The sequence below is a fragment of the Gymnoscopelus microlampas genome (assembly GCF_963454915.1).
Source record: "Gymnoscopelus microlampas genome assembly, chromosome: 15".
Classification (NCBI taxonomy): Eukaryota; Metazoa; Chordata; class Actinopteri; order Myctophiformes; family Myctophidae; genus Gymnoscopelus; species Gymnoscopelus microlampas.
Genome location: NC_139952.1, coordinates 9,678,147 through 9,704,123, shown reverse-complemented (window position 1 = coordinate 9,704,123; position 25,977 = coordinate 9,678,147). Strand labels below are relative to the sequence as shown.

Below are 25,977 nucleotides of genomic sequence, written 5' to 3'. Positions count from 1 at the left end.
CTGGGGAATTGAACCGGGATGTTTAAGTTGGTTCTTTATTGTATTTTGTCAGATTTTCTCCACACAAAATGACAGATTCCACTAACCAACTCTGGGAGATGATGAGGTGCTGAGATAAAAGTGACCATATCAAATACAGGTTGACAAAGTCACCACAAGAGGGCAGAGCAACTCAAAGCATGGTGCATGGTGTGTGTGTGTGTGTGTGTGTGTGTGTGTGTGTGTGTGTGTGTGTGTGTGTGTGTGTGTGTGTGTGTGTGTGTGTGTGTGTGTGTGTGTGTGTGTGTGTGTGTGTGTGTGTGTGTGTGTGTGTGTGTGTGTGTGTGTGTGCACGAGCGTGCGTGCTTGCGTGTGCTCGCATGTGTGCGTATGCATGTGCACGTGTGAGCGTGCGTGCGAGCCATTGCATTTACTGCATGGGGGACCTGCCAGCAACCTGTAGCAACCACAACATTAATGTGTTGCATCACATCATGTCATGTTTGCTAGTTTCTGTTGCTTGTCCCTGGAGCAGGCTGCTATGTACATGTATACTGAAGATACCTGATGTTTACAGCTGAGCAGGGGGTAGAATATCCTACTCGAGTATAAGCACTATAACCTAGATTTAGACATTACTCAGTAAGATTAAGAAGTAACATTACTTGTGTTGAAAGCTACTCAAAAAAAAGTACACAAAGTAGCTGTTATTCAAGATTATTTAACTGACTATTTAATTCCATGCCAATAGAATTAAATTCAATCGAGCTTGTAGATCAATTGTCCAACCCAGGCCCCACTGGGTTGGACTGGATTCTCGCTATGGAAGAAAGCCATAGCGAGAATCCAGTCCAACCCAGCGGAGCCTGGAAAGCAAACTTTAAACAGATCTTTAAACAGAGCTTGTAGATCGGCTATTTTTGAATAACCAAAGTATAAAATTGGGTTAAAGTGGATAAACAGATTGTTAAGCTATTAACTCATTTTCCTGGGGACCCCCTGGAACACCCTGGAACCCCCTCAAAGGCCCTTGGGGGTCCCCGGACCCCACTGAGAGAACCACTGGATTAAACAAACCCCCAGGTCGTCCCCCAGGTCCACTTGGTTACTTCCTGGAAGAGCGGTAGCCTATACTATTGTGATCTCCTTCTCAAAAGATGGCACCCCTCTCATTCTATACTGTGTGACTTCAACCTGCCACTGCCAGCAGACAACCATCTTCATGTTACTTATCTTTAGTCTTCATTTGACCTTCCCTTATCTACTTCTAAGGGACGGCAGTGGCTCAGGGGTAGAGTGGCCGGGTAGAGTGAACTGGAAAACCGCAAGGTTCCCAGTTCGATCCCAGGCTGGGGCGCTCCCCTAGAGTTAGTATCGAAGTGTCCTTGAGCAAGACGCTGAACCCCTAATTGCTCCCGATGAGCAGGTTGGTGCCTTGCATGGTTTCCTCCGCCATCGGTGTATGAATGTGTGTGTGAATGGGTTAATCAATCAATGTAAAGCGCTTCGGATAGAAGCGCTATATAAATGCACCATTTACCATTTACTTCTACTATCCATAGAGCAGACCTAGTCTTCTCTAGAGCCTCTATCCTCTCTTTGTTACCGCCCTTCGTATCTCATATCACCACTTCATAACCTTCTCCATGTCTCTGTCCTCTTTCCAACATACCGACCCACCACCAAACCATCACCGCTCGACGTAACCTGACATACCTAAACCCCTCTTCTCTCTCATAACACCAGAGGCAGCTCCACGAATCATGTTCAACGCAGATTTGGCTCAACAAAGGGAATTAACTCGTTCTCATGCTATTCAACAAAAATGTGGAATGCCCTACTAAAAGGAGTAAAGGAGTGTAAAATCCTCCTCACTTTAAAAAACGCCCTAAAGAAACACCTTCAGGAGGCTGCAATTCGAAAATAGCCCCTGTCAAAGTCTTAACCTAACCCCCCCTCCCCAAACTCTCCCTCTTTTTTCTCTTGTACATTGTTCTATTTTCAATTTTCTCATACCAGTAACCTGTAAGCTGATTGTATGATGTTCTGTATAGTAGTGTGTATATCTGTCTGTCTCTTATATGTCATCATGATTTGTATGCGTGGGTATCTCATTTTAAACAAGCTTAGTGCTTTTATGAGACTTCCAGTTTAGTAGACCTTGTATTGTGAATTTGTACCATGTACTGTTGTTCTCATGTCTTACTACTAAATAAAGTACATCAATCAATCTCTCTTCTTCTATCTGCTCCTCTCTCCCCTCGCCTGATTCCTTCCCCTCCCTCTCAACTGACTCTGCAACTCCTCTTCTACCTCTCCACTATTTCATCTGTGTTTGACCGTCACTGCCCTCTCTCTTCCAAGCCTGTGTCTGTCAGCTCCTTGGTTATCTGAAACCCTCAGAGATGAGCGAACACGTCTCAGGGCAGCTGAAAGGAAGTGGCGCAAGACGGGGAAATTAGGTGACCTCTCCCACTTTCACTCACTCCCAGACCCCCAGGACCGGGGAGCTTGGCTGGTTAACCCTTTAAGACCGGGAACGCATCTCTGTCATAGTAAGATTTCTTTGGCTATTCAAATAGCAGATCTACAAGCTCATAGCGCGGCACCAAGTGCCGTGCTATGAGCTTGTAGATCTGCTATTTCTGAAAAATCGTGAAAATGTGTGCAAATCTTTGAATATATATATTTTTAAAGCGAACATTTTTGACTCTCTTACAACTTCTGGGGGTCCCTGGAACAAAACATTTTGAGATGGGGGTCCACGGCTATATCATTTTTGAGAACCACTGATATTACAGCAAATATATTTTTTCAAAAAACTTTTAGGATTTAGAAGACATTTGTAGAATCCCCCCAGAAGCAAAGATTTGAGTTACAAATGTTCGCTTTAAAAATACATATATCCAAAGATTTTTTCACGATTTTTCAAAAAATAGCAGATCTACAAGCTCATAGCGCGGCACTCGGTGCCGCACTGTGAGCTTGTAGATCTGTTATCTTAAAATGACACAGATGCGTTCCCTTCCCGGTCTTAACAGGCTAAAGCAAAAGTTGACAAGTGGCCAACTCTGGTACTGTAGTTTTGGGCCCGCAGCCCGGAAGAAAGTTCATGGGTCGACCAAAGGGCTTGATGCATGGCCTCGGTAATGGAGGTAGTCGTAGGACACATAAGGGACACTAAAGTTCATGCACTATACTATAGGCCCACTTCTGGAAGGAGAGAGATACTTCTGGCCTGGGGGAGTTTATGAGCTGGGTGAGCAATGAGTGGGCGGTGATTTTCTGAGCCTCCTCCATTTCTTATATGGCTCTAAACTATGCACACTCCTTTCTGCCTTCTCTCTCTCTCATTATCAACTGCTACGTCCTCTTTCTACTGTGCTAAGATTCAGTCCTCTGCGTCTAACCCAATGAAGCTCTTTTCCACTTTATCCTTCCCCCCTTAAACAACTTCACCCGCCTCTCTGCTGAAGCTTTGTCACCTACTTACAATTACACTTACAGTTTAGGCATTTAGCTTATTCAGAGTGACTTAATAAGCAAGGGAATCTCATACACAAAATGCAGAGAGAACAGTGTAGTGCTTCAATAAACTAGGGTCCCTGGTAAAATCAGTCAGACAATAATACAGTATCGAAATAAGATAATTTTGATAAGAAAGTTGATGACATCAGAAGCTCTTTCTCTCATCTTCCCACCAATCCCAGTGTCTAACTCATCCAGTGAGAACCCCAACATATCATGTCTGTTCTCCTTCTCTCCTCTCTCTCCAGATGATGTCCTAAAACTAATGACATCCACCAGACCAACAACCTGTGAAAATGGCCAATCTACAAGCTCATAACGCGTTGCTTCGAGGCGTGTTGTGAGCTTGTAGTGAGCTTGTAGATCTGCTATTTTCACTATTTATGAAAATCAATTATTGTGTTAAAAAATGTATCATTATTTTGCACACGTAATATTTTACATTACAGACCTTGTCAGAGAACTATATGAAGGCAGGCAAATAAAACAATCGTTCATTAATCATAAATAATGAAATAATTGCGATATTGATCCAGAGCCTTATCCAGGCCTCGGTCATGCTCCATGCTTACAGGTCTGTCTGCATGTTCTCTCAACCCCTCTCAACATCTGCTAAAGTGTAAATTGTAAACATATGGTCACATCCTGAGTGTAACCATTTCAGTATGAAGAAATAATGTCAACTAATCCCTCCCCAGTGATTCTCTCCAAAGTGTGGGGCATATTTTGTTAATCAGAAATCTTTATGAACGAGGAGAGCTTCAAACCAAATGTCACCGCTATCTCCTCCTGACATAACAGCATAACTGTGGTTAAGCGTCATCAAATGAAAACAGAATGACTGATTTTAGAATATACTAAATTTGTGGGGAAAACTATTTAGTTACAGTAACAAGAGTACTTGTAGTTAATTACTTTCCACCTCTGGAGCTAGTTTGTGATATCACGATATTTCTGATCCATGTGTCTCAAATGACATATTGTCACGTTTTCTCTTAACGTCAAAATTGTTTACACAATTCAACATCTTTTATTCTTTAATTGCTATGACTGAGACACAACTGACAGCTTGTTGTATTTAATTATGTTATCCCTACCTTGCAGAATCCATATGCATTGCAGAAAGTTCAAATAAGAATAGTCCTGACCTTAATTTTCCTTCAAAAAAGAGCCATAGAAAGCTATTTTTCTTCATGAAAGGCATCAAGTGTGAACACACCCTAAGATGGTAACCGATTCAGTATTCTGGATATCGAATGTAAACTTAACCAGTGATGACCAATAAGGAGACAGAGAAACCTCTCTACAGAGAAAGCACAGAGCATAATAGTCACACTCATGATGGTTCATTGTAAATAGGCAGCGAGCACAAAGCACATTCGTGATAAAGTGACTACTATTGAAAGAATACACTTAAAATGTAAATAATTTTGCTCAAATAGACAGTTACAACTCATGGAAACCGAACTCCAATATAATGATTATATGGAGCTGTGTGAGGGCCAACTTTAAAATGCCTTATACTGTACGTGTGTTTTCGCTTTCAGTTGCATTGTAAAAATAGAATGAGGCAATCGGGTGGTATCAAGACCTTTAGCTAATCAGCAGGAAGAATGAAGTCAGACAGAAAAGCAAAGTGAAGACAGATGTCCTCATCATGTTTAACATTTATAGAGAAGAAGAAGAGTTACATGGAAGACAAAGCAGAGAGTATGATAAGGGAGACAGAACAGTATCCACAATCCTTGAGGAAGGATGTTTTATACTCGTTTAGGCAAGTATCTGTTGAAAAAATATATATTTCCCAACATGGAGCTTTTGACAAAAAACTAATACAAAGAAAGGTGCAACAGAAGAGTTACAAAGAGGCCAACTTTAAAGGAGAAGGTTTTTTTAACAAACATTTAAAGGAATGAGCAAAGAAAGACAGAGAAAAGAAAAGAAAAAAGGCAGGAATGGGGGAAAGAAACAAACGAAGAACAAAGATGAAACCAAGATGGAGGATGAGTTCAGTAGCAGAGCTGCGAGTCTTGAAACCATATCTTGAGAGAGTGACACGGATTCCTGGTTTTTATCTGGAAGTACAGGAGGGGAAAGTAACTAACCGGTTTACAGTTTTATCATGGTTAGGGTCTATAACTTCTGGCACACAGCCATGCAATGATGGTGCGTTATAGTTTTAAAATTAGAGTCAAATTGATCTCTGTTATGTTAAATAAACCTAAATAGCTGTTGTTGATGTTGTCATATAGATCCCTGGTTCTCAACATTGGCTCTGGGGACCATTTGGGGTCCAAATAGACCCTTACAGGTTATTCTAATGGCTAAGGTACCGTACTTTCTTTTCCCCAGTGTTGCTTGGCAGGCAGCAAACAATACATATGTTTACCGTATACCTAAACTTAACCATTTCTAACCTTATAAATATGTCTGTATAAATATATATTGCTCCTACTGGGAATCAAACAGTACCACTACACCACAAGTCTGAATGAAGGCCACTGTTTCTACAGTAGACAATAAGCTTCCAGCTATAGCTGTTCAAAAATGTGTGATAGATAGATGCCTTGTTGTTACTGACTATCTACAACTCTAGTGGGAGCTTTTTGATTTATCTTCTGAAATGTATTTAATGAATTAAATTGCTACACACCTGCTGTGAGAATTCTAATTGTATCACAATTAAACCAGTATGTCTGTACTGTGTATTCATGTTGGGAAAATAACCTTTAGTTTGATAAATGTCTGGAACTTTAGAGAATGTCAATTTATTTTTACAAAATTAGCTTTGTGTTTGTTGTTTTGTAGTAGTTTAGTCAACACAACGCAACAAAACAGATGCAGCTGCTGGGGCCAAAAACGAACAATTACACTAAGATATTCAGTTGCTCACAAGGTATTAAAAACACACACACACAAACATGTGAGCATTCCACTCAAGCATTCCGCTCAAATCAGATCAAAAAGTGGATTAGTTGGAACAAAGTGAAAACGTGAAATTAATATTGGATCTTTTTCAGCACTGCAAACTGTTTAGTAAAAAAAATGTGCATCTTCCAGTGTATAGCATGCACACAAACACACTCGCACGCGCAGACACACACACACGCGCACACACACGCACACACACGCACACGCACACACACACACACACACACACACACACACACACACACACACACACACACACACACACCCAAACACATGCTTTGCACACACAGACGGTATTTACATGGAGGTCATATCATTGAGGGCATGGTCCAACTCCTCACTAATGGCTTTGTACTTGAGTTTCTGTGCATAAAGCTCATCTGTGGCACAACCCCAAGGAGAAGAGAAGACAGTGTTGCAAGGAAACGTTAAATGATAGGTATTCAAATAAATAAATAACTTCAAAATCCAGTTCTCATTGTTGGCGCATCCTCTTGATCTACATCTACTGAATACATCTTTGGCTTCATAATGACACAAATCCACTTGTTTCATCATCCACCCGTCTACTACAGTATAGCTCCTGTCTTGATAACAGTGGGTCTGCGCTACGTATCAATATACTGCAGTGCACAAACGGTTAATCATCTCACATAAAACTGTACAATTACATTAGCCTGTGGAATGGGCGATGAAGAGAACACTCTGAACATTTGGTTGAAGGTCTCATGATGTAATAATAATAATACATCAAACTTATATAGCGCTTTTCATAGTACCTAAAGCTTTACAAAACAAATGTAGCTGTGAGGAAACAAAAAAGGGAAAATATTCTACCTTCAAGATCATCAATGGTCTTCTCCAGCTTGGCCACAGACCTCTCAGCAAACTCAGCGCGGGTTTCAGCCTGAAGTAGTAAATTAACCAAAAATATGAGTTCAACAGACAACAGACTCATCCTGGAGAGAGGGTGTTTACATTGTCTTTTCATATTGGGGAGGTGACATATCTGGTTTCGAAACAGTAGGCATAGGATATTTGTTTCTCTATTATTTCTTCTCCCCCTTTTTTAAGTGGCTGTTATAGCAACTAGCTTGAAAATAATAATAAGAACTATTTGACCCCACAGGGGAAATTCTTTTTTTTCAGCTTCACCCAAGTGGTCTGACTTGAGCGCAGGGGGGGAACAGATAGGAGTTAAATGTCTTGCTCAGGGACACCTCGACACATTACTGGGGCTGGGAATCGAACCTGGGACCATCTTCTACCCATTGCATACGTCTAGGCAGAAATCTCTGGCAACACACACCTCTACACCGACTGGGGCACACTTTGCAATTCTCTCTACAATCTTCATTTCACAAATGTAATCTTTTATGACACCATTACTTTTAATAGTTCCCAATGTTGCAGGTAACAATGCTTTAACCACTTAAACCCTATATACTTTGAAAACCGGGGTCCCACAGGGGTCTATACATGTGCCCCTCATTTATTTTCCCGCCAGCCAAATCTCTTCGTCAAACATAGATGATCTACAAGCTGACTTCACTAGCAGTGTTGCTATTTTTGCCGAACGTCCATCTATCACAACATGCTCAGAATGTGGAGCTGGTTAACTGGCCCACTCACCTCCTTCAGTTTGTCTGTCAAGATCTTAATCTCCTCCTCATACTTGTCTTCCTTCTGGGAGTACTGTGGGGGGAGATACAAGAGAGATCAGTCTCCTATCAGAGAGATCAGTGTCCTACCAGAGAGAGATCAGTCTCCTATGAGACTAGAGATCAGTCTCCTTCTTGGAGTAGTGTTGTGAGAGATACAAGAGAGATCAGTCTCCCAGACAGACACAATTAGACACTCAACATCAGTCAAAGTTCGTGTCATTTCCGTAGAACATGTTAAAACACAACATGTACATGACGCACGCGCGCGCGCACACACACACACACACACACACACACACACACACACACACACACACACACACACACACACACACACACACACACACACACACACACACACACACACACACACACACACACACACACACACAAACACACACACCTTTGTTGAACAAGTCTGCAGACAAACATTCCTTAACACCTCTGTCATATGCTGAACTGATCAACACAAAGTCTGTCAAATGAGCAACGCGAGTCATGAGATCTGACACTGACAGTGATGAGCTGCTTTCATCCAGGCTTTAGTGGTGGAGATGCTGTGTGAACAAACACCACACGGAAGATCATCGAAATGCAATTATCGAGTGCAGATACAGTATACCTCTAAAACCTTGATTTGAATTGTACATTTCATGCAAGGACAGCCAACAGCTTCAGCTTCAATGCAAGGACAGCTTCACAAGAAATGAATAAATACACACATACACATACGCAAATAGTACTTCATCAATGCTTTTTTTGTGTGCGTATAGTTTACTTAGGATTTCTAACTTCTTATAACTTATAGCTTTTCACTGCATTCTATTTCTATTGATTTAATGTATTTTATATATTCATCATGCTTCTTTTATTGACAAATCTGTATGAATGCATGGCAACTGGATCTATCTATCTATCTATCTATCTATCTATCTATCTATCTATCTATCTATCTATCTATCTATTTATCTATGCATTGTGTGAACTGATAGGCTCTGGAGGATATGTGAACAGAGTTGATACTGTCCTGCAGAGAACACAGTGTAACTGGATGGACAGTGAAAATATTCACTCATTCTAATTGTACAGCCATCGTGCTCTCAGAATATACTGAAACATCTGTAGAGCTTTGTTCATGAACGGAACAGATTTGGACCTGCATAATATGCAGGAATGCTTGCTTAATATGATCATAAAAGGTTTTGATATTTTTCATACTGGAGGCTCAGTACAGTAAGTAACAGACTGACAAATGACCCAGACATATTGTCGCTGTTGGGCAGAAACCTTATCAGAAAAATATCTCCATATTTGATTCAATTAAATCTCCAATATTGTATTCATAAAATGTTTTAATAAATGCATGCCCTATGTTACACTTAGTCGCATGACAGTGTCGCGCAAACATAGTGGAAATAGTCGCTATTTCCGTTATTTTGGAAAACATTTTGAAAGATTTTCAAGACAGATTCTTTAATATATATAATACCTATATTGACATGCCCAAAATGGGGTCACCAGGTTCAAATGGTTAAGTCTGTCTGTGAAATGTATAAATATTGAACCAATGAAAAGTATTGTGACTAAATAATAACTACATTGGATCTGACGATAGTAGGTTGGTTAATATGAGCCGAACATTATACGGGAGGCTCAGTGAGTAACAAAGAAATGAATGAAAAGTGAACCAGACATGTACTTGTCCATGTCACAGGGAATCAAAGCAGCTCTGCTCACCCAAGATAACGCAATATGGCTGAAATCACACATATGCACTCAATCCATCGTAAAAGTAACTCCATCACAGACACAACTGGCATCTGTATCCATCATAAAATTTGACCTTTTTAGAATCACGCTACAAAGGGCATGCATGGCAAGACTAATGCCTTAATGGTTAAGCCATTGAATAGATAACCATGATGCAATCAACTCCACTGGAAGGAAACCCAACCTAGACACCACATCTCCTCTTGTACACAGCTACATCCTCAGTGGTTAAAACAGCAATCCGGAATGTTATTTTAACCAAACGTGTATAATGGTAGAGCATGTTAATACAATATAACTATCTGCAGAGGCTTATTACTGAGGCACTTAGACCCTTGTGTCGGGTTATTGACCTACTAGTTGACAAGTAGTACAGCCTGAGCTCATGAGTTCAATATCCCCCCTGGCCGAGCAGGCATTACGTCTTGAAAGAGCACCAGACGTTTGGTCTTCTGTGAGGGAGACTTATGGATTGCAGCTTTAACTCAGAGTGTCAAAAACAGACCCTTGAGGGCCTTGACCCTACCAGAGTTAAACTAACACTGAGGATTTAGCTGGTATAATCATTCACACAGACATCAGAGGATATAACGACAAAGTCGTCTCCAAACAACCTTAAAAAAAAGACCTCTTGGATGTTATTATTTGTACAGTGTACCGAGTTCAATGAATAAGACATGCTCACAATCAGCCCCCTGTCTAAGTCACTCAGCCACGCAAAGACCCCCTACCTTCTCAGCCTGGGCTTCCAGGGACTTAAGGTTATTGGTGACGTTTTTCAACTCTTCCTCCAGTTCAGCACATTTACTGGAGTTGGGTGGGAGTTGGGTGAGGGTGAGGGTGGGGGTGGGGGTGTTTGGGACATAGGATGAGGAAGGTAGACAGCATGTGATGGAACATCAAGACCACAGGACAGATATAAGAACCAAGAGAAACAGAGAGAATTCTTATGAGAGAAAACTTAAAAGAGTCAGTGTGAGAGAAATAATGTGGAAAATGTCATTCATATATCTTCACAGGGCTGAAGGTTTGATCGTGAATTGGAAAACAGTGATTTGAGTTGCAGGAAGAAATTAAATCGGATTAATATTTCCGGTGATTGGTGAAAGAAGTCTTTTAGATTTCAGCCAGCAGTGCCAAAATATAACAAAAATAAGCAGCTAGCTTGCTGATATTTAATATGTCAGTTTGACAGTTGCATTAAAGAGAAACTATCTTTTTATATAACTATATGTGTTTTTGGGGGTTTAATATGACACATCCCAAGGTTGTCAAATAGCTGAAAACCAATTAAACATGGGAACCTTAATGTAAAACGTTGAACTATGCCTTATGCCTGCAAATAAACGGTAACCGTCCCATCCCCTACCGTGGCCTCCTCCTCCTCCTCCGTTCCGGGACTTCCCGGCTCGCCGGCCGACGCGTACGATCTTCTTGTTGCTGAGCGTCTCCGGGTAGATGCTGATGCCCTTCAGCATGTGGATGAACCTGTAGGGCGGGTCCACGGGCGAGTCGCACGGCCCCGACTGGAGCTTGTAGCCGCCCGTCAGCTGGTGGTAGCGGCGCTGGCAGCACGTCCACAGGAAGGCGCGGTCACCGTGACCACCAGGACCCCGGCGCCCAGGAAGCCGGCCAAGACCGGTGACACCGCTGTGGGGGGGGGGGGTTTGTCGGAGGAAAGAGAAGAGGATTCGTTACATCTTTCCCAGACAATGGGTCCAGACCCATTCGCGGGTCACAGATCAATTTTCGTATAAGTCGCGAGTGAATATCCCTTAGTTTTTTTTGGGTCTTAAATGTTCTCATTAATTATTATTATTTTAAGAGTTTCTAAAGATTTCCACAAAAAATCACACATTCAAACATTTTTCTAAAAGAATTTCAGGAATAGAATAAAAATAATCAAAGGAACATTAGAAAAAAAATGTTTAAGAAGTAGTGAAAATAGCAGATCTGCAAGCTTGCAACGCATTGTGAGCTTGTAGATCTGCTATTTTCACTATAGTTTGGGTCGGGGCAAACATCAGATTTCTCTTTTGGGTCTTGAGCAAAAAGTTTGGGAACCAGTGTGTAAGATGGACATTAAATATGATTATTACACGGCTTGGTTGAATGCTTTTCCTCGCATCTTATGTCTAACCTCATGGTATTGTGTAGATATCGTCGCTTCTAGATCTGCTACTTTTGCTACTTTTGAATTGGAATCCTGAAAGGTTACAGTTTTGGACACAGGCTCAATTTACAAATCGGTAATTTATTTCTGAACAGCAGACTGCTTCTACACTTCTGTTTACGCTATTATTATTGCTATATCAATATTTCACCGTAAGTCATTAGTTTTGTTTACAAATAAGAGCACTTGAAGGATAATGCACGCACATTAGAGTGAATTTCCACAGGTGCTGGATAAAAGAGTCAAGTTCAAACACACACAATGATTACACATTGTGTATGTTTGAACACACACCATCATGAACGCTCCCACATGTGCATTTGCTAACAGAACGAACAACGTTTTGACCTTAAGCGTCTTCATCAGGTTCATGAATGAAAACAAGTGATAAGGGTGTTGTCAATGTCAAGGGTTCCAAAACCTTTCAGGTCGCGACCCGCCCACCCCCCAAAATAGTCACATTTAAACTGGGGACCCCCCACCCTGACAAGCACTTGGAATTGTAAGCATTACATTTTAGTTTGACTCGGTTCCACAGATAAATATTGTGAAAATAGCCGAACTACAAGCTCACAGCGCCCGCACTGCGAGGCGCAGTGAGCTTGTAGATCTGCTATTTTTCACAATGTTTGCCTCTTTCTTACGTAATATTTGACAATTTGGCCAATTTGTTATTAACAAAGTCTTAAAAGTCATTAAATTGTAACTTTATAAATGTGCAGATACCCTGTACACTTATACTACTGTATAACTATATGTTGGTTTGTTTACTGTTGAGTGAGAAAGCACTTGGGGATGCCCCCAAAACATTTTGGGGGGAACCACTGGGCTATGTAACTCAGGCGATAGCCATGAAATAAGTGAGATAATGTGCAGTGTGACATCAGTGTTGTAAAGTAAACTTGGACAGGATGATGTAGAACGGACATGACACCGTTCGGTTCATTGGCATTCTGTGGCTCAACAGAAATAACACACCACTGCTCTCTGCCTTTGTGTACGTTGCCATGGAAGCAGTTGCTATAGAGGCGGAAGCTTGCACGCATTGTGTGTGTGTGTGTGTGTGTGTGTGTGTGTGTGTGTGTGTGTGTGTGTGTGTGTGTGTGTGTGTGTGTGTGTGTGTGTGTGTGTGTGTGTGTGTGTGTGTGTGTGTGTGTGTGTGTGTGTGTGTGTGTGTGTGTGTGTGTGTGTGTGTAGCTAATCTCGTAAATCGCTGCACCAATCAGAGCCACATTTTGTGAGCACACTACCAGTAGTCAGTGTGTGTGTAGAAGTACAGTCTCACCCTTTTCACATTTTATACTTACATACAAAAAAACGATGTAATTTTTTTTTAATAATGGAAATCAATATGGCTGTGATCAGGCTTAAACCTTGCCCAAATTTGGATTCCTACTTAATAGATATGTCATAGATCAGTGTTTCCCAAACAGTGGGTCAGGACCGTCGCATTGAGACACATTGTGAGCTTGTAGATCGGCTATTTTCACTATATTTGAAATAAGGCTTAAGTGATTAATTAGCAATGTATTATAAGTTTGGGTCCCGTTCTATAGACACCAAATGTCTCTTTTGGGGTCTCAAGCTAAACAGTTGTGAACCCCTGTCATAGATGATGACTAACATCATAGATGAATGATGTCACAGTCTGAGATGCCCATTGGGGACACATGTTCCCATGGGGTTACCAAGATACACATGATTCCATTTTTAGATCAACATTTCATGTCACATTAATATCTTTTTTTGTTCAAATGTAGCCATGCAATGAATTGGGATATTCTTAGCCCCTTTCAGAACCCTGTATATCTTTCTTTTTTTGTATTTTGGATGAGCGTCATCCCAGATACAAAGAAGTTATACAGGGTTCTGAAAGTGCCTAGGATATTCTGTAAGTGTTGTACATTGCATTGCTGGCTTATGTGGCTTGCTAGACTATATCTGAACATAAACCTTGATTGGGTGATGCCGGACAGACACTGTAAAAGTTATCAGGTTGGGTGTTAAGTTGAATGGCTAGTTACACACACAGATATCTCCTACATCAGTATGCTAAAGCATGAGGACCAGAGTGTCAGTTCACATAGCTGTTCATTCAAAACTCCATGCAGATAAATCAAAGGATGAAATGATGAAAATGATGATTTAAGTAAATGGGAAAAAGAACAGTAACACAAACAAACTTAGGCATAAACAAACGTAGGCATGAATACTCAAGAAAGGAAACATGACTTCAAATAAACAGAACACAAAAATCTGTCATGTTGATATCGCGTTATGATCATTTTAACAGTGGAGAGACATACATGGGGCAAGTATGCATTAGACCAGTGATTTTCAACCTTTTTTCATGCCAAGGACCCCTAAATTGATATACATTTGGCCGGGGACTCCCATCTGAAAATGTTTTGTGCCAGGGACCCCCCCAAAAGTAAGTTGAGTTACCAACGTTCGCTTTAAAAACATATATTCAAAGATATGCACACATTTTCCAGGATTTTTCAAAAATAGCAGATCTACAATCTCATAGCGCGGCAAGTGCCGCGCTATGAGCTTGTATATCTGCTATTTTTGAACAGCCAAAACTAGGTGGTTAAAATGTTAGTGACGCCATGTTAACTAATTAAGCTGGGGACCCCCTGGTACCCCTCCAAGGACCACCGGTGGTCCCCGGACCACTGGTTGAAAACCACTGCATTAGACGGCATAGCATCACGACAAAACATGGAGGCCTCGATGACGCATCGCTCCAATGAACCTCCGCAGCCAATGAGGTATCTATGTTTATATATATCTATGTGTTTTCTGATCACCCTAGGTCTATACAAACTGAAGCTGACCTGCTCACCGTCAGAAGCTGTCACTCTCCTCAGCGAGGGTAAGCTACACACTCCACTATTAGTGGATACTATGGATTGAACCGAACAGGTTTTAATGGACGGCTTCTTCTCCTTTAGGCAACCTCTGGGGCTTACTACTTAAAGAGGTTGTGTGTTACATTTATTCCCCCTCCCTGCCTTTGTAAAAAACAAATCCCTTAATTAAAACAACGTTATTGTTTGAACACAGCCTCGCTCTCTGCCTCTTGGTGTTGGTCAGTGCTCACAACGTTGTAAGTGGTTAAAACTATGATGTCATAACTCCTATTCATCAAATTATTCTCAAGTAACTTTGCGTCACTGTTTCATTCCAAACTGACCAGTGTGATGTAGGCCACGCCTGAAAAACTTGTGTGGACATTCCATTTATTGATGCTTTGGTGTACAAGCATTACTTTTGCCTTTCTTGTATTGTGTAAGGTTTGGCGAACGCACCTGAAATACCTGATTACTTGGACTTTAATAAGAGCGCAAACCTTTTTTTTCTCATCTTTGTTATTCTACAGTCGTACGTTATTCTACGTTGCTTAGTCTAGCTGAAGCCTGAAGACAACTCTGCTGAAAGGCTACAATAAAATGAATCTCTCACTGTACTGTACATACTGTAGTGTAGCCTATATCGTCACTGTCGGGCAGAAAACTGTCCAAAAACGTTACTTTTCAGGAGATGGAACAAAGAACCTGTGTTCCAATGGATCCAATGTACTAGTTATTATTCAATATTTATAAAACCACGTTCACTTTCAATATTTTTCAAAAACAGTAAAACATAGCCAACCTACAAGCTCACAAAGCATCGAGATGTGATATACAAGCTCATATGAGCTTGTAAATCAGCAATGTTTTCAACTTTTGCACAACACTATAGTAACGAAACGGGGCTTAAAAAGTTTAGATATGGAGACACAAGGTTTCAGCCCGACAGCAATGCTATAGCCTACAGTGGATGTGCAGTGGTTGTGGCGTTATTGAGAGAATTCCTCCTCCTGGGACCTAGAAATCTGTCTGGTTGTTCTCCAACAGTGTGCTGTAGAATAATAATAACACCAGCAGACCCAATGGCTTACTGGCCTATTTGGAAGAACATCAGACATCCCCTCCTCCTATACAAAATAATCACAGTCACCGAGGTGAATGTTCAAATGCTGCGAATTAAAACAAAAAGCTGTTCAAATAATATTCGGAGTAAACTACCACCTCTGTGCATTTGTGACAAAGGAACAGCTGTCTCATGCTGTTCTGTTGGGACACTGGATTTACCTGCGACAGCTCAGGGACTCCCCCACCCCACCCAACTCACACACCTGCCACAGCAGCCAGAACAAAGCCAAGCATACACACACACACACACACACACACACACACACACACACACACACAAATGGAATCATGTGTCTGCTCCAATGTGGATCTCAGACTTTACAGTATGTGACCAGCCTGTATCATCAGTCATCGATCTATGATGTTAGTCGTCTATCTCCATGATTTTTTATTTATCTGGGACTCCAATCCACACTGTAAAACAAACTACTGTGTTCATTTAACTCTAAGAGTGTACAAATGGAACCCCTGGAATAACCCTGAAAGACCCCTGGCAGTCTCTGGACCCCATTTAGGGGAACCAGTGCTTATTCTCTATGATTCTTCAGCTTGTTTCAGGCACTGCTAAATGCTAATGGTTCAATGAATCACCATTTGACAAAGGTGCTACTGTATATACAGTAGCACCTTTGTGATAGGTGCTATAGGTTCCACTATATGATTCTGAGACAAATGATCGCTTTTAGTGCTATTTAGCACCATTTTGTTTAGTGAACCTAGCTGCACACACCAGTCACCTGCCTGTGTCTGTTCTGTCTCTAATTCCATTCAAGACATACAGTAGAGCATTTTAGGTGGTACAGCAGTCAAAGTCATAGCATGGTCAGAGGTAACTGCAGGGCTAAATTTAGGACAACTGCTTTTGGTTTGTTTGCTGCAGTTAGAGAAGAAAACTCAATTCCCACTCATATCAGAGAGCACACAAGCTTATGTTTAAAATAACTCTTAAATCAATGGTTCAAGAGCAAGACAAACCAACCATGTGATCTTTGATCTAAATCACAGGTTCTCAAACCTTTTGATTTCATGGACACCCATAACTCTGAGAGCGTATAAATGGAACCACGAGTCCATTTGGTTACATTTGTACGCTAAACGTAAGTTTGGAACCTCCTCAAGGAACCCAGGGGGTCCCTGGATCCCACTTTGAGAACCACTGATCTAAACCCTTGTATGGAACCAACAGTTCTCTAACATGGGTAAGACTACTGTGCACAGTAATACATGTTCTATAGGGTACGTGCTGTTTTCAAACATGATTCATTGTATTGCGTTTGATTTTCTGTATAGCATTTTTTTAATCTTGTAACTGGGCTGAACTCTGCCCAGGGATTTGCATATGCAAATTGGCTACATAGCTCTCTTTGTCCCAACAGTTCTATTGTGCGTGGCCCCTGTTAAATAAATAAACAAACAAACACAATTTGTGATAGAAATTGGCAAGGACCCCCCCCCCACACACACACACACACACACACACACACACACACACACACACACACACACACACACACACACACACACACACACACACACACACACACACACACACACACACACACACACACAGATGGATTTGTTTCCTTTTTTGTAAAAGTAGTTTAAGCAAGCAATAGTTGTGGTTTTTGGAAGTTGACAAAACATGCACGCACACACACATGCGCACACACGCACATGCGCACACACGCACGCACGCACGCACGCACACACACACACACACACACACACACACACACACACACACACACACACACACACACACACACACACACACACACACACACACACACACACACACAGAGCTATGTGGACACACCAATGTGTTTGTACCTTATGTTTAACCTCACGTACACACAGTATCATATAGGGTTTGATATTGGCTTCTGCAGCTTGGTTCAGGCACCGTTAATGGTTCTATAAAAGCACCTTTTGACAAAGAGGTTCCTCTATGATTACAACAAGCCAAGCTGACCTTGTGTTTAACCTCAACATACAGTACATAATGTATGCTAGGTGTATCTGTAGTCGTATAGATACCTTGATGTCTTTGAAATACTTATTTAATGTTTGTTTTTATTTCTTTCTTATTAGACACTGATAGGAAATGGAATATAAATCATATAGAGAAGTTAATGCCTGCAGGTTTAGCTGCAGTGTAGTTGTTGCAATGCAGTGCTTTTTATTCCACGCAACAATAAAACATCATGAGTTTGGATGGACTCTACAGTGCATTAAGTCCAACCTTACAAAACCATTAGCTCAACCAAATGTTTTCTGCAGGGGATCAATCCAGCTATTGATCCCTAAGTAGACTGATCTCCTGTATCAAAAGGTTCTCAAGTCGGTGTCCAGGGACCCCCAGTGGTCCTTGAGGGGATTCCAGGGGGTCCCCAGCTAAACGATTTGCTCGTTAATCTTCATTAGTATTACATCTAAAAGTAAATACAAGAAGAACGTACAACAATGTCTATTTTGACCATTGTAATCTCTGTATCTATAGATAGATATAGACAGAGAGATTATAGATAGATAGATAGATAGATAGATAGATAGATAGATAGATAGATAGATAGATAGATAGATAGATAGATAGATAGATAGATAGATAGATAGATAGATAGATAGATAGATAGATAGATAGATAGCTTGTTTAGACCAAATGACACACCATATCAGACCAGATAAAAAATGCTCTTAGACTGAGGTACCAGCGATTAAAATCTGAAAATCAGAATCACTGTTCTGTATGTATGGTGGCTGACAATTCTGTTACTACTAGCGCCTGACTAAGTCCTGTTGGCTTCTTTCCATAGATGTATCAGTGGATCTAAAAATAATAATAATAATAATAATAATACAAATTTTAAAAAATCATAATAATCATGATGAGGATGATGATGATGAAGAAGAAGATGATGATAGACCTAATACATAAAATAAAAAATAAAAAAGGACATTCATTCATTCATTCAGATCCTGTTTGCAGCGTCAGTGTTGGTTCTGTGTTCTGTTCTGGCTCCCTGACAAAAACTCCACAACAATAGACTGTGGGTGGGATGAGACACACACACACACACACACACACACACACACACACGCACACACACACACGCACGCACGCACGCACGCGCGCGCACACACACACACACACACGCACACGCACACGCACACACACTTCGTCGTTTGGACCAGAACCAAATTAGCCTCAGACAAGGGGATCTGTAGCTACAGGCTACCACACAAATCTCACGATCACGCAACTGCGTCGCTCGCCGACCATAGACACACTCACACAGCTTGGCAGCTTCTAGACCTTGCAGCTTGTAGATCTGTCTTTGCTACGGAGTTAAGGCATTACGTAACAGAAAGCGTTGTGTCGCCTCCAGAATGGAAGCGTTGTTATGGCCCTGCAGGCTGACACAGCATAACATAACATATTCATAACATGACCACACAATATGTATAATCATAACCTATACAATGATGATGATAATACATCCAACGTTTACTGACTTATATAGCCTACAGCTGCGATGCGCATTTTATTAGCCTGCTTCTTTACTGTTGTAGCCTATTTTAGGCTTTTATTTGATTCTATACGAATGTCTTAGTCTTAAAACCTTTTAGGGAATCGTTTAAGGTGATCGCCAACACTAACGTTAGTCATTTTTAAGTGATTAAACATGGATCGCTTTGTATTTAATAATAATACCCATAAAAATAGGCTAGAGATGGATGGATATAGCTTATCATCACATGGATGACTGTCCTTTACTCCTTTAGAGAGCGCCACATTGTAGCTTAATATAACCTATACATTAATGTAGACACCTCATATCTAAACTATACACTAAATCTGGAAGCATATTAATAGAATAGACGCGATCACAGTTGGATGAGCATCATCAAATATACACGATCGAGTGATGATGGTGGGCTATTATTATAGCCATGGGTCTTTACAAAAAAAACAATACAGCCTATAGAAAGGTTACTCATTAAAAAAAAGACATTTAAATATTTTTTTAATATTTTTTTATAAATACAGCCTATAGCCTCCTCATTTTTTTTTAAATATTTAAAAAATAATTTTATAAATGCAGCCTCTACTCACCATATGCCGGCTTCAAGTTGGTGATCTCAGCCATGTTGATGCTTGTTTTTGCCTGCGGTGTCAATAATTAAAACATGTATAAATGACAGAAGACAGCGGGCTTTATTTTATGTCCATGGATGGTGCTGGGTGTGGTCCTTCATGGTCCTTCATGGACGGCAGCATCATCATCATCATCATACACTGACATCCTAGAGCAGAGAAACGAGCGCTCTGTGGCGCCCTCTGTAGCAGCGTTGCCAGGTTCTGTGTGAGATATAAGCAACCAGGTGGTCTAGAAAAACAAGCCCAGAAGAAGCAACTTTTTAGGCCACATGATATGAGCACTTTAAAACCTATATAGGCTATGCATCGGCTATTTGAAAATAGCCGATCTACAAGCTCACAACGCGTCGCGATGCGACGCGTTGTGAGCTTGTAGATCTGCTATTTTCAAAAACTCTTGCAGGGAAATGTGCAAGTTTTTTTTTAAACTTTCTAACGACACAAATGCTCCCCTGGGCACAAAACATTTTCATGAAAATATTTGAGAACCACTGGTTTAAATAATAATTAAAACATTCATAAACAAGCCTAAGCCATTTTTTTACAAGCAACTTTACATACAAAGAAGCCCAAAGTCGCTTATAATAAGCCGACATGGCAACGCTGCCCCTGTAGTCCGGAGAGGAGCGCATGGTCCACTGACGATGCTGGAATGCGTCTGTCTGACGTGTGACTGACTGTGTGTGTGTGTGTGTGTGTGTGTGTGTGTGTGTGTGTGTGTGTGTGTGTGTGTGTGTGTGTGTGTGTGTGTGTGTGTGTGTGTGTGTGTGTGTGTGTGTGTGCCTGCCTGCGTGCGTGCGTGCGTGCGCGCGCGCGCGTGCGTGCGTGCGTGTGTTGTTGGGGGTCCCTCTTAGGACAGTGGTTGTCAATGTGGGGACCCCCAGAGGTCCTTGAGGGGGTTCCAGGGGGTCCCCTGCAGCAAAATGGGTTAATATGTCATCAAGATCAATTTCACCACTTTAACCCTATACAGACTACAGTAGGCTGCATCGGCTATAGCCGATCTACAAGCTCACAACACACATCATATTGTGATGCATTGTGAGCTTGTAGATCTATTTTCAAAAAATATTTGAAAAATGTGAGAAATGTGGAATATATTTGAAACATTAACAACACAAACCTTGCATGGGGGTCCTTGCCACACAATATTTTCAGATGTCCTTAGCCAAATACATATTCATTTGGGGTCCAATTGACATGAAACACTTTGAGAACTAGGCTACTGCTCTAGAGGCTCTAGTGGGACCCCAGCACTACACAGTAACTGAGTATCCAAAGACAAATGTGGAACTTTTCTTTCTCTCTTCCTAACCACCCCCCCCATATATTCTAAATGGACCCTTGCAGGTCTGTAACTCAGAGAGTGTACAAATGGAACCAAATGGACCCTTACAGCTCCATTTGTACACTCTCAGAGTTATGAGGGTCCTTGAAATGAAAAAGTGTGAGGGGCCGGGCCACTGACTGCAGCAGGCTTTTCATTGTCTGGGTTCTATGTTAGCAGCAACCATAAGGCAGAAAGACATTGCATCGTGCAGCTCTATTGTCCACTGTACTACTGTATGATTAAAGCCCCTGTTCACGTGTCACTGTGTGGTTTAAATAGTCACAAAAATCACAGTTCAATAAATGTACATGTCAAATATTTTTCTCCACCCAAAAAAACGATCAGAAAATGCAAAATACTTGCCGGTGAATTTCACATCAAAACTATTCATAGAGTAAATGTCTCATTCATTCAGATTTTTCACGGTGCAGAAGCTCAGAAGCAACAACCTTTTTCAGAATGAAAATCATGTCACTAAATAATACTTACATAGCTTTATCGGTGTGTAATATTCGCGTTCTGTTTGAATGTGCTTATGACACACTAACAGCAGAGAAAGAAAAATGTTCGTACAACCTTCGTACAACAGTGTCATTCACAGGTAATAGGTCCTGTTATAAACAAATATTACAGAATTCTGCTTTAAACGACAGTGAGAGACAGTCTCCTGATGAGTTGCCAGAACCAAGCAACATTTGTAACTAATGGTTTTATATACATATTGACAATTTAAATTAACAGTAAAACTGTATAATATACAACTTATATACAAGTATATGGAATATATTTGAGAACAACTTCACATTGTATCATTTCAATGGGGACAAAAATTAAACAAAAGCCACAATCACCAGAAAGTCTGTTGATACAACTAATAATTCACTTAGTGGCCATAAAAACACAAGTTTGACTATTTCAGATGAAAACTTTCAAGTTTGACCTATTAAACACAACTGGCTCTTTTTTGTTATCTTGACACATTTGCCTATATTGCTCTACTACTTGAACCAAAGCCTGCTGTTTATTACTTCACCAAATGTCAAAGCCTGCTGTTGATTGGTTCACCACATTTCAAAGTGTTTGTCTTTCAGGAAGGGGGTTTTGTCCTGGAAGCAGTTGTTGTTGAGTCTGGAAAGACATCAATAATTACCATGATTTACTACACACATCATACCGGTTGAAGTCAAATATTCCATCTTTTGATTTCTCCTGAGAACAATAAGTTATTCTATTAATAATTAGGGCTGTCACTCTCACAATAACAACATTTAAGTTAATGATTCATTGTCGTACAAATAATTGCGATTTAATTGTGTTTTTGGCATTGAGCATTGCAACATATCAATATGTTTTATGTTTGCCTTTAAGGCTTCGTAATAAAAAAAATGCACATGGCAGATATGAAAAATAACTTACAATTACAAAGATATACAAATTTATACTTTAAAAAAAATTACATAGCTGACCTACAAGCTTACAACGCACCGTGTTGTAAGCTTGTAGATCTGCCATTTCTGCTATTTTGAAAATGTATGAACATTTTTCAACATGACGATTATGACGATTATACAAAATAATTGCGATTATCTCAAATAATTGTGATTAGGCGATTATATAATAATTGTCCATTTCACTCACCGCACAGTTTGGATGGATGTGTTGATGGCGAGCAGCTGGAGTATTCTGTCCGTCAGAGCATCAGTGAGCTGATTGTGACTCAGACTACAACAACACAAGGAAGAGAAAGGGACAAAGGAATAGATTAGTACCTCATGGTCACAGATACACACACACACTATGCACACCACTCCATTCTATATACTCACTCCAGGACTTGTGCTTTGTGCAGGTGGGGGATCAGAGTCTCTAGTAGCTGGTCAGTGAGGTGACAGTGACTGAGGTCCAGTTCTGTCAGTCCCTCAGAGTGTTCCAGAACCAGGGCCAAACATCTACAGGCCTTCTGATCTAGTCTGGTCTCACTGAGGTCCAGATCTCCACCCAAGGCTGCAGTCAAGTAACCTGCTCGCATCACTGTGTTCCCTTCACTGCCCACAGAGACCAGAGATAGGAGCTGGAGAAGGAGGGATTTGCTGCATCTGGAGAAGAAATACACAGCTATGAGCAGGGCACTGAGATAGATCAATGTGGTTGGAAACCTTTTTCTTCTTAAATGGATAACTATTTATTATTATTATGTATTATCATTGTGGCAAGTCAACACATAGTAAGACCATGCAGTGATGAAAAAGCAACAGCAGGCAGCAAAGTGTTGTCCTTCTCACCTCAGACGGACTCTGTTGAGGACAGGGAACAACAGGTCCAGTCCACTGTCCTCTACCTCACAGTCTGATAGGATGAGCTGTGTATCCTGGCTGCTGCTGTGTCTCAGGACAGTAGAGATGGCCCTGCAGTCTGTGACAGTCAGAGACAGAGCCTCTACCTGCTGTTGCTCTGACAGGTCCACACAGGAGGAACAGGACAGATCAAGTCTGTACTGTAGAGCTCTGAGTAGAGCTGCTGCTGCCCCCTGCTGTGTCTGACAGGTAGTGCAGCAGTGGAGGAACATCAGCAGTAGATTCCTGTCAACACTGGTATGAGGATATACAACATGAATCACTTCATTGATCAACTATTAACAACATATGCAAATAAATAACCATACAAAGCAACTACACACATCAATATGATCATGTATTAATAATCTTTATATTCACAATACTTGGCTACATCCATCTTACCTGAGATGAGAGACTTTGTCCAGAGAGTACAGGATGCTCTTAATTGTTTCTGGTGGTATGGAGGTCCACAAAAGGCTGAGTTCTCTCACTTTGTCACAGTGTTTGAGGGTGAAGAGCAGAGCATCACAGTCCACTGTGTCCAGCTCTCTGTTGTTCAGGTTGACTGCATAGTCTAATGACCTCAGTAAACTGGGAACACTGGAATGGCATTTATATGTCTCCCTGATGGCACACAGAGTGAAGCTGGGACTGGGTCTGAAAACATGGATTACTGTTAGTAAAGAATACTGAATTAAGATGACAGTAATAACAATCTAACTGTGTAAGATGTACTGAACATTAGAGTCCCCCCCCCCCCCCATCAAAAATAATAGTCTACAATACATTTAGAGAGAAAAAAAACCCAAATCCATTCAGAGATCATTTTCAACTCACCCTTTAAATACAACTCTGTCCAGAATGGGTAAAAGACCTCTGATGCTTCTCTCTGGAATCCTGTTTTTCTTCAAGTCCACAGCGATTGACTGAGCTGATGACTGTTGTAGCAGATAGAGAAGAACCTCCCAGTCTAGAGAGCAGGAGGTCAGATCCCCACCAACCTTCTCCAGGAAAGACTTGGTCAAGTCCTCATCCTGAGCTGTAAACACAACACCAGCTAGCTCCTGCAGAACCTCTGGACACAGTCTAATGAAATTATGGATCAGAGTATACAGACAAATTCATGAATTAGATTGAAGGTTGGTTACGTTTTTTGTTATGTATTTATCACAGACATATTTTATGGCTCAACCTAACCAACTGACTTACTTGATTGTCAGTTGATCATGGTGACTCAATAGTGGAAAGAGGAGGTATGAATGGATGTTGGACTTGGTCAGGTCCAAACATCTAGCTGACCAGTGTCTCAGCAGGGATGCCACATTACTAACAACCCTGGACAATATTCTCTCTGACTGTGGAGTGGTCTTTAGAAGGGAAAGATCTGCAATAGCCACTGGACGGTGGAAACGTCTCATTCTTACCAATCGAAAAAGCAGCAGTACCATGCTTTCAGACAGCCTGAAAATCAAAGAAAAGGAAACACATGCTTTTAATTATGAACACTTCTACTCCTAACTACATCATTTGATTCAGAGCCAAAATAACATTTTGGTTTTAGGAATAGTAGCCAAGATCTTTACATAATCTACAAAACAAAGCATACCCTAGCCTTTGGATTCGTGATACATGTCTAAAAAGAAGTGAGACTCCTTTCAGAGAGATCTTGCTGGGTGTGAGGACCAGATCCACACTAGAGCCACAGAGTTTCAGAACTTTCCCCACAGACTTGCAGGTGTTTGAAAATAACGGTCCTTTCAGCACCAGGGTGAAGTCAAGGAGACGGAGGAGAGAGACAAGCTGTTCCACCTCCTCTCTGGATCTAAAAGTGATGGATTGACACGTCTGCTGGAAGAATTCTGGATCACATCTGAAACATGTGTGAGTTATGGAGGAAAGTATTAGCTTAGCAATATTGGAACAGAGACATTGTAGTACATGGCTTTACATTATGGCTTTAAAGCCTGACTTTAAATCATGTTAATTATTATTACCTTTGTATATAAAATCCATCTATATAACATATAAAAAAAAGTGAAGCCAGGTTGAAAGTGGTTAAGTGTGTCTGTGAGTTTTATAAATATTGAATCAATGAAAAGTATTAATCAGAGCTTGTGAATAAATAAT

General features: G+C 40.9%; 3 protein-coding genes and 1 long non-coding RNA gene across 4 annotated transcripts in view; all 4 read right to left on the bottom strand.

Annotated features, from left to right (window-relative positions):
• The window catches only part of LOC311061530 (uncharacterized protein), a 76,724-nt gene extending 51,958 nt beyond the window's left edge, over positions 1 to 24,766 (bottom strand). The window contains exons 1-6 of the mRNA XM_084080188.1: positions 24,688 to 24,766; positions 24,253 to 24,507; positions 23,797 to 24,102; positions 23,341 to 23,610; positions 23,153 to 23,236; positions 22,469 to 22,642 (exon numbers count right to left, since the gene is read on the bottom strand). Of these exons, the coding sequence (XP_083936314.1) occupies positions 22,576 to 22,642; positions 23,153 to 23,236; positions 23,341 to 23,610; positions 23,797 to 24,080 (705 nt within the window). The 5' untranslated portion in view covers positions 24,081 to 24,102; positions 24,253 to 24,507; positions 24,688 to 24,766 and the 3' untranslated portion in view covers positions 22,469 to 22,575. The remainder of the gene's footprint in view (positions 1 to 22,468; positions 22,643 to 23,152; positions 23,237 to 23,340; positions 23,611 to 23,796; positions 24,103 to 24,252; positions 24,508 to 24,687) is intronic.
• LOC311061639 (uncharacterized protein) overlaps positions 1 to 25,977 on the bottom strand; it is a gene marked incomplete at its 5' end in the record, with an annotated part of 278,554 nt that overhangs the window by 224,849 nt on the left and 27,728 nt on the right. The gene's annotated exons all lie outside the window — the stretch shown is intronic.
• Positions 1 to 25,977, bottom strand: part of LOC311061185 (uncharacterized protein) — an 89,868-nt gene that overhangs the window by 51,958 nt on the left and 11,933 nt on the right. The window lies entirely within an intron of this gene.
• LOC311061533 lies at positions 24,816 to 25,654 on the bottom strand. The gene is made up of 3 exons (XR_014602408.1): positions 25,457 to 25,654; positions 25,060 to 25,311; positions 24,816 to 24,936 (listed from the first exon to the last, which is right to left on the bottom strand). It is a non-coding gene; the product is annotated as an uncharacterized lncRNA (long non-coding RNA).